Source organism: Fundulus heteroclitus, chromosome 16 (assembly GCF_011125445.2).
Source record: "Fundulus heteroclitus isolate FHET01 chromosome 16, MU-UCD_Fhet_4.1, whole genome shotgun sequence".
Taxonomy (NCBI): Eukaryota; Metazoa; Chordata; class Actinopteri; order Cyprinodontiformes; family Fundulidae; genus Fundulus; species Fundulus heteroclitus.
Window position 1 is genome coordinate 26,980,153 of NC_046376.1, and position 13,325 is coordinate 26,993,477.

The 13,325-nt window shown below is 43.3% G+C and overlaps 1 protein-coding gene across 1 annotated transcript; it reads right to left on the reverse strand.

The window, feature by feature from the left end:
* Positions 1-4,307: 4,307 nt before the first annotated feature.
* adsl (adenylosuccinate lyase) lies at positions 4,308-12,657 on the reverse strand. The gene is made up of 12 exons (XM_012873129.3): positions 12,380-12,657; positions 8,545-8,748; positions 8,428-8,472; positions 8,159-8,238; positions 7,896-8,067; positions 7,755-7,801; positions 6,646-6,736; positions 6,487-6,556; positions 6,244-6,391; positions 5,928-6,108; positions 4,579-4,755; positions 4,308-4,501 (listed from the first exon to the last, which is right to left on the reverse strand). Exons 1-12 carry the CDS (start codon positions 12,524-12,526, stop codon positions 4,415-4,417), a joined length of 1,449 nt encoding a protein of 482 aa, XP_012728583.3. The 5' UTR covers positions 12,527-12,657; the 3' UTR covers positions 4,308-4,414.
* Between the last annotated feature and the right edge of the window lie 668 nt (positions 12,658-13,325).

A 13,325-nucleotide genomic window follows, 5' to 3' on the forward strand; every position in this document is an offset into this window, starting at 1 on the left:
GCTCATTTTCTGAATTCCTGTGCATGAGCCGCTGTTGAATTCAGCAACATGTTGGCGTGGTCATGCTCATGCAAAGCAGCTAGTAATCAGAGGACTTTGCAAAAGCAATCACACAACCACAAAATGCGGTGTATTTTATAACGACTTTATTGTGATAGAACGACACAAAGTAGTACATATGTGCTTCACATGAAAGTCAATACAAACCAGAAGCAATGCCATCAAAATACAATAAGAAGATAGCCATAAAGACTAACAAATACAGTAAGAACAGGATAAAACGACTGCCAAAAATACAAATATAGTAAAACCTCAACTGCTCTGAGGGAACTGATCTCACGTTAAAAGAAAAGCCAGAGTAAAATAGTGAGTTTTCAGGAGGGATTCAATATACTGTACAGACAGAATAAATATCAAGGGGCATTTTGATTCAGACTGGGGGCTACCACTGCAAAAGCCCGATCCCCTCTGCGCCTTAACTGCACCAGGAACATCTGACGGGATTTTGCAAAGAATAGAGAAACATTTCAGTCTGCAGATGCACGAAGCTCCTAGAGACATACCCCGCCTATATGTCCAGCAGCAACTGCAGCGAAAGGTTGCTTCCAAAGTTGACTTTGCAAGCCGGAGTGGTTGAATGAAAATGCACACCGCACTTTTCAGATTTCTATTCATAAAACTATTTGGAAACCATCCACCTTAGACATGTGTAACACAATGTCACATATGAATGATGAAGATAATAGCTGAAAAAGTTGAAGGTGGTTTACTATAAGCTGTAGTAAATATCCCATATAGACCCCTGATAGCTAAATGAGGACGCAAGAGTGGGTCTGAAATCCCCAGCACGAAGGGTCCGGACTGGGTAAAATTCCCACAGACATCCAAGCTGCCCGTCTGGTCCGTATACCCACGCATCAAAGCCTCGCTCTGGCCATCACACAGCATGAAGTATGTGAAAGAATGCTGTCAGGGCATAGGAGGACACCGAGGGCCCAGCATTCCCATCGCCAGCACCCCTCGAGTAAATTTTACTGATATAAATAAAACACAAAATCCAAGCTGAAGTGCTGATTAACACAACGTGTCACTCAATCGTAGCAACCGATCCCAAGACATTATGTTTGGGTAAACAGAGACCTTGGATCTGAGAGAAAGCTGGTCAGTTTGAGCCAAGAGTGAAGCCTCTCCCACTGTCAGCCTAGCTGTGGGAGCTCTTTTGTTTTGCTCGTCTTAAATAGCCCTGACAAATTTTTTCCTCAGTGTAGAATCTCTGGCTGCACTGGAAGCGTCTTCCCAAAAAAAAAAAAAAAAAAAAAAAAATGCTGGCACAGAGGAGCATCTTCATTTTCCCATCAGTGAAGCCATCGTGAACCCGGGTTGCTCCACAGCGCCCCTGCTGGCCACTGTTGGGTACTGAAATTCTCTCTCTGTCCCGTCACTCTGACGCTGCCTCTCCATCCCCTCCCCTCTCCAGAGGCGTCCTGGTTTGGGAAGACTGTAACATAATGGCCCAAACTCCAGTCCTGCTTCAACGCACCGACTCCAATGAGTTCATCAGCAGGGCTCTGCACAGATCTACTGCATTTATATCAGGCGTGTAGGGCCAGGGACTCAACTTAAAGCTGCAGGACATCGGCCCCCAAGGATGTGAGTTTGAGGCCACTGCAAAGGAGCTCATTTGACAAGATTCAAAGATCTGGCTGCTGAGCATAAAAGATGAATCAAGATGAAGATTTGTGTAAAGGTTTAGATAGATAGATAGATAGATAGATAGATAGATAGATAGATAGATAGATAGATAGATAGATAGATAGATAGATAGATAGATAGATAGATAGATAGATAGATAGATAGATAGATAGATACAGGACTGTCTCAGAAAATTAGAATATTGTGATAAAGTTCTTTATTTTCTGTAATGCAATTAAAAAACATGAAATGTCATACATTCTGGATTCATTACAAATCAACTGAAATATCGCAAGCCTTTTATTGTTTTAATATCGCTGATTATGGCGTACAGCTGAAGAATCCTAAATATCCTATCTCAAAATATTAGAATATCGTGAAAAAGTATACTAGTAGGCTATTCAACTAATCACTTGAATTGTCTAATTAACTCGAAACACTGCAGGGTTTCCTGAGCCTTGAAAACACTCGGCTTGGTTCAGTAAACTAAATCACAAGTATGGTAGTGGTTAAGAGACGACATCAGATTCTCACAGTAAGTGGTGTACTGACCATGGCATTACTGTCCTTGATTGGCCTGCCAATTCCCCTGACCTGAACCCCATAGAGAATTTGTGGGGTATTATGAAGAAGAAGCTGAAAGACACCAGAGCCAACAATGCAAATGAGCTAAAGGCCGCTATTGAAGCATCCTGGGCATCCATAACACCTCAGCAATGCCACAGGCTGATTGCCTCCATGCCACGCCGCATTGATGCAGTAATCTCTGCAAAAGGATTCCCAACCAAGTACTGAGTGCATTAATGGACATTTTCAAATGTTTGATTTTGTTTTGCTGTTATAATTTTTTTTTTACTTGGTCTGAGGAAATATTCAAATATTTTGAGATAGGATTTTTGAGTTTTCTTCAGCTGTACGCCATAATCAGCGATATTAAAACAATAAAAGGCTTGCGATATTTCAGTTGATTTGTAATGAATCCAGAATGTATGACATTTCATGTTTTTTAATTGCATTACAGAAAATAAAGAACTTTATCACAAAATTCTAATTTTCTGAGACAGTCCTGTATATTTGCTTAGAAATAAATACTAAAGCATACAAAGAGAAATAGTGCCCCCGTGTGTTTGAAAGTAGCTATATTGTTTCAGAATGTATTTAGTGGACAAACATAGGATAAGGAAATAAAGTTACGTTTAAGAATTTGTAGAACCACTTTTTGCTGCAGTTACTGCTGTAAGTATTTTGGAGTGTCTCCCTATTAGGTTTTACGCATCTAAAGACTCATGGTCAGTCAGACAGAATGGGCAGTGTGGTACCGACAGTTTTCAAGATTTGCCGCCCATTCTTGTTTTAATTATGTTTAAACCGTCCTGACAGACAAATCTACGTTGCTTTTTTTTTTAATAAGGCAAAAGGGCGACTCAAAACCATTTTTGTCTTTTGGTACTACAATAATTTCTCTACACAATTATTCATTTTTAGTTTCATTAAGTGTTGAGCAGCTAAAACAAAACAAAAAAGATCACACAATCAAGTTTGTGCATTTGGTTGTGGACCCAGAGTACTTTTTTCCATTTTAGCAGGTATGACAAACAGGTTTGGACACCACTGCTGTAAACTAACCCATTGCAGCTCTGGACGTTTTTTGTCATACTGTTGAAATGGGAACCTGCAGCCAGTTTACACTGGATGCCCTGTCTGTATCTAACATATTCCCCCAGCATGATACTGCCTCCACCATGTTTCACTATTGGGATTATGTGCTCAGGTTGACAGGCAGTAGTAGTTTTGCAGGTAGGACAAGTTACATTATGGATCTCACCTGAGCCGATCACCATCTTCCGCCCGTGTGCGTGGTCACCTTCAGCACTGCAACTAGGACTTCTTGCTTATTTAATAAATGCATTTTCTGGGCAGGCTTTCATAAAACCAATATTTTCAAAGTGCATGATTAGTAATTTCCCCTGTAGACAGGTTATCCCACCTGAGCTCTGCCATCTCTGCAGCTCCTCCAGTTACCTTATTTTCTGATTAATGCTCTCCTTGGCCAGCCTTTAACTTTAGGTAATTATTAACAATTTTCAGATGATGGATTCAGAAATATTTTTTAAGAACCCTGCTTTGAATTGCTCTGTCACATAGAAACCCTATAAAAGATGCCGAGGTTTATCGTAACATGACTCGGCTCTGTAACTTAAATATAAAAATATAAATTGTTCAAGAAGAAGAACATGTTTTTGATTAAAACAAAGACGACTCAAAAAAACTGAAACAGTGGGAAATATTTTACTCTGAAGTCGGCAGCGAACGTCTATGTTCTGCATCGACTCATGTGGGAGGCCTCATTCATTTGATTCTTTGAATTGTAAAAAAAAAAAAAAAAAAAAAAAAAAAAAGAAATGCATGATGCACTCCACAATCCTTTGGTTGGAAACGACCTTCTCTACTAGCTCCAACTACTTCTCACAGGCATCACTGGTTAATAAATCATTCATTTCAAATAATCAGTTCTAAATACATTACTCAAAAGTGACAAAGGCCTCCTCACAAGTGCCAATTCATGTCCACACGTGGCGAAAAATACTGCAGCAGCAGCAAAAATCAAAAGCCCATTTATTCAACAGCTTTCTTTATTGAGGTTTGCACAAATACCACGGTGAACCGTTTTCCTCCCGGCTTTGTGCCTGTATCAGTGGGGATAGGTGTGTGTGCGGCATTGTTAGAGCTCCAGTTCGATCTTAACATCCATCTTGGACTTATAGGGCTCCAGCAGGGGGCGTATTTCTTCAGACAGGAACCTGGCAACCTGAAGGAAAGAGGAAAATGCCATGAACCCTGTTGCAAAGCAAAGCGGCCGTGCGTCATGCTTGTCGTCTAACACACCTGCTGTGGGGCACGGCCTATAAAGGTCTTGGGTTCCAGCAGGGCGTCCAGCTGCCCCAGGATGGGGGTGAAGTAGGGGTCTCTCTGGACTCTGGCCAGCAGGTCGTTATCACCCCCTTCCTGTTTCACTACAGCTGCCGCCTCCTGGGACAGAACCCGGATCTTCTCGTGGCAGTCCTGAAGGGGAAAAAGGAGGGGAATTACCTGTGAAATCTCAAAGACAGTGTTATAAAAATGTACATTTTCTGTTTTTGCTTCTTTTAAATTGACCTAAAATTTAATATCCCGAGTATCTAGATTATTCTGGGCCAATAGATAACATAGAATCGTCCTCGTAAACCACGTTTCAGCTGCAAATAACCAGAACATCAGAGTTCGGCCTCACCAGCCACAGTGAGATCTGATTAGCGCCACACCTACAGAATCAAGAAATCACCGTTCTGACCGTCCTTCAGGGCTCCACCCGTCGGGTGCGGCGCGTTTTGAGATTTAAAGTGTCTGCGCATCCGAAGCCGCAAATGCTGGAGTAGGAAAACCTGAACTTTTGCCGCTGGAAACTACGCCATGGATGTAGTGGTGCAAGAAAAGCCAGGAAGAGGACAATAGAGGACAAACTCATCGTTGTTGTTTGTGCCCCTCCTGTTATCTATGATCAGTCGAGCTATCACCACAGAGACAGTAAAGGTCCTAGCTTGGAGGAGGATTAGTGAGGAAGTTAGGGTGTTCGGGTAAGTTACCAGAACCTTTACCACGAAAAATATTTCCTCGTATTTGAGGTAGATGTAAGAAGTCAACTATCAGAAAGAGACGGGGCAAGATTGGCCCGATGGAGAGTATCACCGCTGACCAAAGACAACACAAATGCTTTTACAAAGCATTCTGAGGACTGAGAAGGCAGAAGTGGAACACCGTGGAAGATGTGCTTCACGTAAACATCTTGTATAAAATTAACAGCTTTTCAGGGGAAAAAAAACAACATCATACCAACAAATCAACATGTTGGTGGTGTAACGGTCTGGGTTTTCCTCACTGGAAAACTTGCTGTACATGATAGCAGCAGGAAGTCTTCTCTCCACAGGGAAATCCTGAGGGAGAATATCCAGGCACCAGTTTGTGACATTAAGCTCAGGCAACACTTGGGTTTTGGAACAGGACAATCATCTAAAGTCCACCCCTGAACGGCTTTTGGGGGGGGGGGGGGGGGATACAAACACAATAAATAACTTGGAGTGGCTGGATTTGAGTGCAATAGGGCGGCTGTGGCGTGATCATAAGTAGGCTGTTGGTCTATAAAAACACTCCAATGTGGATAAATTAAAACAATTCGATGACATTGTGCTCTCTCCAACCTGTCTGTTCCCTCCAGCCTTGACCATCGCCATGATGATGTTCTCTGTGGCCATGAAGGGCAGCTCGTGGCGGATGTGCCGCTCGATGACCTTTGGGTAGACCACCAGACCCTCCGTGATGTTCTGCAGAGTGCTGAGGATGATGTCTGCAGTCAGAAAGGACTCTGGGAGGGAGATCCTCCTGTATATGAGAAACCAAGTGGAAAGAAAATCCTCTTAACTCTAAAAGCACTGAGCGATCATGTTTTTTTCTTTTCATAATAGAGCAAATTAAACGCGAGATCCGTTGTATGAGCTGGTGATAATGTCGGCGGACCTGTTGGCGCTGTCGTCCAGCGTCCTCTCCAGCCACTGGACTGAGGCCGTCTGCAGCGGGTCGGCCATGAGCGCCACCAGGTGTCGAGCCAGGCTGCAGCACCGCTCTGCACGCATCGGGTTCCTCTTGTACGGCATGGCGCTGGAACCTGCGGGGGTTGGGGGGCATCACGTTCCTTACGTCTCCAAATAATGCATTTGTAGTCTCTGAACAGCTGCCCGCCTCCGGGGGCCCCAAACATACCGATCTGCTCCTTCTCAAAAGGCTCCTCTATTTCCTTCAGGTTGGCCAGCAGGCGGATGTCCGTACAGATCTAAAGGGCAGGTTTTAATAAAAGGAGCATCAGCAGGCATATTTCACATAACCAACCACTAGATGGAGACATTTATACCTGCCATGTACCTTGTGAACGGTGGCGCCCAAACTGGCCAGGCTGGACAGGCAGTCCACGTCCACTTTACGACTGTATGTCTGCCCAGTCACCAGGTAAGCTCTGGAAAACACATAAAAACACACCAACTGGCTGAGATGTGAACTTAGCGGCCAGCATAGTTATGGACAGTGTTCACAATCAGTCCACAACGTTTCAAACTTAAATGGTTTAAATGCCTGTGGATTAATTATCTTCACACCCATGGGGCAGTTTCTGAACGAGCACAGGATCAGAAAGCAGGGAGGAGTCATCCACTCAGAAGGGTGTTTGCATCCCGTTTCTATCACCAGGTGCAGTGATGTCACCACTCCGGTTAATAAAAGCTGCTGTCAGCAGAAAACAAACAAATAAATAAATAAATAGCTTTAAGGATGAGCTGAAACCGGTGATCGTCAGCGGCCTTCTACTGCAGGTTTTCACACGTTGCAAAAAGAAAAAGCAGAGCCTCATCTTCAGTCCTGAACGCACAAACACACACACACACTTACACACACACACACACACACACACACACACACACACACACAAACGCTGACTGTGGCTCAGTGAGCAGAGCGGTCCTCTTGCATTCGCCTGATTTTAGGTTCAATTCCAGCTTCCTACTCTCATATGTCAATGAGCCCCTGGGCAAAGTGCTCAACCCTGAGTTATCTACCATTTGGTGTGTTGAATGCGTGCCCTTTTGAGGTGGTCCCCCCCTCAGAGGACACAGGGAGGCAATCCTGGAGGGAAACCCCTTAGAGGCTTGTCACATACAGCCTGAGCTACAATGGGATTGTTTAGATTAAAGCATATTCCTGTGATAGAATGGTCTAGTCAAAGTCCAAATCTAAATCCAACTGAGAATCATTTGTAAGACTTGACAATTGCTGCTTTTAATCTGTGAGCTGTTGTCTCTAGACAGAGGACCTGCAGCCCCCATTGCAGTGAAAGGCGGGTCTCTTCAAGGGGCAGAGTACACATGCTAGCCACATCTTCACTTTTTTACTTGCTTTTTTTATCCTTCCACTTCAAATCTATGTGCTACTTTCTGCTGGTCTGTTGCACAAAATCCCATAAAACCTTTTAAACATCTTACTTCTTGAATCCAGCCATTTCTGTCACCATCCTGTCCAGCTCCTCCACCTGTTGGCGGAAAGCGACACAAGTGTGTTGATCCAGCCTGCAGAATACGAGCCTAGCATCACAGGGCCGCTTTAAGGATCCTCATCTTTCCTACCTTGTCGTGGTCCCCCTGAAACAGCTGCAGGAAGCTGGCCTGGGTCCCCGTCGTCCCCTTCACCCCCCGGAAGCGCAGGTCGTCGCGGGCCCGCTGCAGGTTGCGCATGTCCATCGCCAGGTCCTGCAGCCAGAGGCACGCTCGCTTCCCCACGGTGGTCAGCTGGGCCGGCCTGCGCGGAGAGGCGGGGAAAATAAGGCTTGCCGCACAGAAACGGGGGAAAAAAAAGCTACGGGAGACAGTGAAGACGAAAATAGACTGACTGGTAGTGTGTGAAGCCGAGCGTAGGTAGGTCGGCATATTTCTCTGCAAAGTTGGCCAGCCTGTCGATGACCCTCGCCAGCTGGAGACAGAGCAGCAACACAGAGACGTTACGCAACACGCCGTAATATCTGGCCGGAAAGCTACACGTAGCATGAAGACCGTGCCAGCCAAACGACCGCCGTCGCTCATTCCAGCTCGCCGACTTGTTAGCCAACAGCTGAGGCTTCAGCTAGGATGCGCCGCTGGGTGACCGGCAGCTGAGCCTCACCTTGGGCAGAAGGATGTCGAAGCCATCGCGCAGCAGGATGAGATCCTGAGGAAGAGAGGCCAAAGGCATCAGGAGACGGCGGAAAGGCAGCGATCGGACAGATGGACGCGCCCCTACCGTGTTGTCTCCGACATAACAGGACGTGGCCCCCAGGTGAATGATGGGAGCGGCAGCGGGGCAGCAGTGAGCGAAGGTGTGGACGTGGGCCATGACGTCGTGCCTGAGCTTCCGCTCCTCTTCGGCCGCCATGGCGAAGTCGATGTCCCCGGCGTGGCTCTCCATCTCCTGGATCTGAGCGTCCGTAATGGGGAGACCCAAAGCCTGAGGGAGATGGCAGGACAGAGTTTCCACGGTGGCCATCATCGTGGCCTAGCAGAGAGAGGTCCCTGCGCAAGTTCCTCTCTAACCTTTAGATAAACACTGCTGCCATACCAGCCGGAATGCTTTCAGTTTTCTTCTAATCAGATTTTTATCACTTTACTTGGATCTATAGTTATACATATTTATGTATATACACACACACACACACACACACACACACACACGTGTGTATATATATATATATATATATATATATTGACTTATATATGTATATATTTATATTACTTTGTGTGGAATGTTGTAAATATTTATCTAAAAATATTTGTATATCTGGAGCATGTAACAAAAGTAATTTCCCTCTGGGATTATTGAAATATGTCTGAATCTGATTTAGGATTTTTCAGACATTTTGAAAAACAAACCGGAGGAGGAGGTCATTTGCTTTGCCACTTGATGTCCCTAGACACGGGGCAAACATATTTAAAGCTATAAAACCATATTAGACACATAAAAAGTATGAATCAAAAATAAACTGTAAACCTGCCTTTTTTTTTTTTTTTCAAAGAAGACAAGTAATTTTAAAAGTGCTTCTCAACCTTGTAGACACGCCTCTGTTACAGGAAGTAAATGCTAAACGGACTATATTTATGTAGTGCTTCACACTTCATATATCCACAGGTGCTCGTTATATATATATAGATATATCTATATATCTATATCTATATATCTATATATATATAAATAAACACACACTGTTTTAAGAAGTATTCGGTATTTGGTTGACCTGAAAAATCAAGCAGCTGTTTACAGTTGACTGAAGTTTGGACAAAGATGTGCTGACATGATCTTGATTAGACTGGAATGTTTCTGCTTTTTAGGACAGTCCTCCCTGATTACAGAGAGGACTGAGTAACCTGGTCCACTGGGCTCTCTGCTCAACCCAGCGTGGATCGAAGGTCATAACGCAGATAGGCCGGCTCTACACATATACTGACAGAGCACAGCAAGTGGTTGGAAGGGCTACAAGTTAAGGCTGATCAAACAAACTCCCCGAGGCCCGTCTCTGGTTACAGAAAGACGTTGGGCTATATTCACACAGAGCCTACCCTGGCAACACCGACAGCGACCCCAAACAGCGAACGTGAACCAGCACGCAGCACGTCATGTGAGGCGGCACATGTGAGAAGGGATCTGCCATCAGTCAACGGTCCCTTGGCAGCTGATTAAACTGTAGCAGCTCCAGAGTTAAGATAATGTCACCCTCCATTTCTCATCTTCTGACTTGTTGTTTTTTTTTTTTTGCTTGGATCTCAGCGCAATGCAAAGAAACGCATTTTGTCGAGTTACATTAATGAAGTGTTCTTGATGTGCAATGATCATTTTGCTGACTGTGAGTGCAGCCAACTGGTCGTTACTAGCCGAGCAACAGAAACCCGTTCAGTGGGGCGTGTATGTGGTCTATGTGAGCTCTCCAACATGTGCCGTTCATGCCGAATACTTAATGAACCAACCTGGCAAACAGGATTGATAATGCGTAGCACTCTGCGTTCTGCACATTATCAATCTGGGACTGGTCCTATCCAATCCATTCGGGGAGAGAAGGGACTTTCTGCAGAATTCTCCGAGCTGATTGGGCGACCCCACACCAAGTGCCCGCCTACCAAATGTTGGTTTTAGCCAATCCTGGTATCAAATGAAAATGTAAGCAGCAGGCGTCATGAGAAACCACGAGTGCATGCTGGTCACATCACTCCTTGCTGTTCTTCTTTCAAAGAAGAAATTTTGGATTCTGACAAAACAAAAGTGAGAGCAGCAGCTGAGCGTGCGTCCTCCTGCGCTGCCATGTTTGTGTCGGTTCGGCAGCTGTTGCTTTCATCACAGCTGTATGTCCCGCCTTAAACCATAATACTGCAACAGTTTTTTTTTTTTTATTTAGTCCCGAAAGTTTGACGCAGGAGCAGGACAAGATGGATCCTCGTGTGCTTATGAACATACAAAAACAGCGAGAATTCAGCTTGCAGGCAAGGTTACTTTTAGACATGTCCACAAAATAATAAAAAAAATACTTTGATTACCCTGGCTGAGCTGGTGACCGACCTAGATGCTACCGTTCGTTAGCACGTTTACCTGTTGGCAACATTAGAAACTGCTGAGTGGTGCGATGTTTAGCAGCTCTTTTTCTACATAACCCCCCTCGACCCTCGACCCTGTCAGCATGCGACTGAACTTTTATGTGCTAGAATTTGAGTTAATTGCAAACTGAATAAATGCGTCATTGCATTTGTTTTTTTCCTGTTAGCAATATAAACATAAAAGAGTCGCGAAAACTTGAAAGACGTTTTATCTCCTGAAACTTTTGGAATCAGGGCCAAATAACTCATGTATAACTATCCTAAGAAAGAGAGAAAAATCTACTCAATGAAGAATCAAATAGTGGAAAAGATAAATAACCTGTTCGCCTGATTAAAATAAAATACCTAGTGTCTGAGTTTAAAGTACTCTGTTAAGAACGCCAGATAAAACGAATTCTTAACTTCTTAGACTGCACAAAATGAATCAAAGATAGTTCCACGAATAAGAATTTGATTTGTCAGTCCAACACATTTTAAATACCACACAACAGTAATGTTGGATATTACATGACCGCCTGAGTAAAATACAAAACACGGTTTTCAAATTATTTGAAAACAAGTTATCCCTGCACAGACCCTTGGCGTTTGCAATAACTATAGTATTTGACTATGGAGGAATTTTTAGCCTACTCTTCATTGCTGAATTGCTTTTAATTCAGCCACGCTGGGAGGGTTTTTGAGCACGAGCGACCCGCTTCAGGTCATGCCGCAGCACCTCAGACAGAGTAGGTCTCTCCCAAGATTTTCATTTTGTTTGTCTGAGCCATGCAGAGGGTAATTGTCTGGTGTGTTTTGGTCAATTGCCTGCTGTTCAACCCAAGCTTGAGCTTCAGGTCGCAAACAAACTGATAGCCGGTAATGATCCTTCAGGACTTCCTGCTAGAGAACCCGATTCATGGTTCCGTGAGCCAGGCCCTGAAGCAGTACACTACCCCTGGACCATCACACTAGTTTGATAACGTGCTGTTTTTTGTGTCGGATTAAATTTAACAGGATGATCCAAGACAGTTATGAGTGACAGAAAAAAAGTTCAAACTGAAACAGAAGAAGTCATTAAAGGGGCAAATACATTGTCCATGTATTGTTGGTTTAGGCTTCTTAAAGATGCTGTTTGTTTATTTTTATTTTACAGCTTTCTTTTGCATTCTAATAAATCATAAACTGGGTATTAATAGTGTAATGACCAGGCAATGGCTTAAAATTAAAGCTAATCATTCGAATCTGTGTAGAAATTACTGTATTATTGTATATATAGCCTGCATAATTAATAATAACATTAATTCAGTTTCTATTTTTTGTAGCTGGTGAATAAGTCTTTGAAGTTTGAGGCAGGATTTCTGCAACTAGTCCTGCATGAGCGTTGGTCCTCCCTTAAAACTATTTTTAGACCCGGACACAGGAGAAGTCTCTCTAAAGGTCGCAAACTTCTAAAGTTCACAAGACGCGCCAAGTGTGACCAATAATGAGTGAAAAATGAACGCTGGTTCTGAGGGTCAGACCTTCTCGGCTTTGGCCAGCAGGATCCACAGCTTCCTCCAGGTGGTGAATTTCTTCTTGTCGCTAAAGTTGTACGCCATTTCCTTGCTGGCATATCTGGACACCAGCGGAGAGCGGTACTTCATGAACTCCTCGGTGGACCCCTCCATGTTTGTTTGCAGGATGACGCTGTGCAAGAAAAGAGGTCGAGCTTCTTGGAGACACTCGCCGAGACACAGAAGCCACCTTCGACTCCCAGCATCACATGGACGTCGGAAGGTTGGGTTTCTTTTTTTACGGCATTTAAAGTTGACTTACGGCGCCGAGGTCTCATTTGCGACACTTGCGTTCACAGAGACGGAAGAGTGGCTGCCACGCTTGAGCGTACGTCAACGTCGCTGCCATCTTGTGAGTGGCATTTTGATAAAAATGCATGGAAGGTGTGCATACAGATATTAGGAGTTTGACCTTCTTGTTTTTTTTTTTTGGGTTTTTTTTTACCAATGGCTCTGATGCTGCTGCCACCTTAACAGAGGACAATGGGAAGGTTTACCACTGTTCTGTATTATTTTCCATTTGTGTACAAAAGCTTACACTGCGTTCTCTACTGCAGTCTAAACATTTCAGTATTAATTACTATTTAATTAATAACCACTTCTGGACAGATAGACGTCAGCAACTTTTTTCAGGGTACTATGTTGCATTTTGATGTGCTATACTTAGTATTTTTAATAATAATAATAATAATAATAATAATAATAATTATTATTATTATTATTATTATTATTATTATTATTATTATTATTATTATTATTATTATTGTGTTATTATTATTATTATTAGTGTTATTATTATTATTATTATTATTATTATTATTATTATTATTATTATTATTATTATTATTATTATTATTATTATTATTATTGGTCAAACGAAATACAGCTACACTAAGTAAAATATTTGAATACT

Bases quoted from the DNA above. Each gene is read 5' to 3' on its own strand.
- adsl (XM_012873129.3), bottom strand. From the start codon at position 12,526: ATGGAGGGGTCCACCGAGGAGTTCATGAAGTACCGCTCTCCGCTGGTG. The intron at 8,749-12,379 runs GTCTGACCCTCA...CATCTCCCTCAG, and splicing joins TGCTGGCCAAAGCCGAGAAG to GCTTTGGGTCTCCCCATTAC. The intron at 8,068-8,158 runs GTCAGTCTATTT...CTCTCCGCGCAG, and splicing joins CTCGGCTTCACACACTACCA to GCCGGCCCAGCTGACCACCG.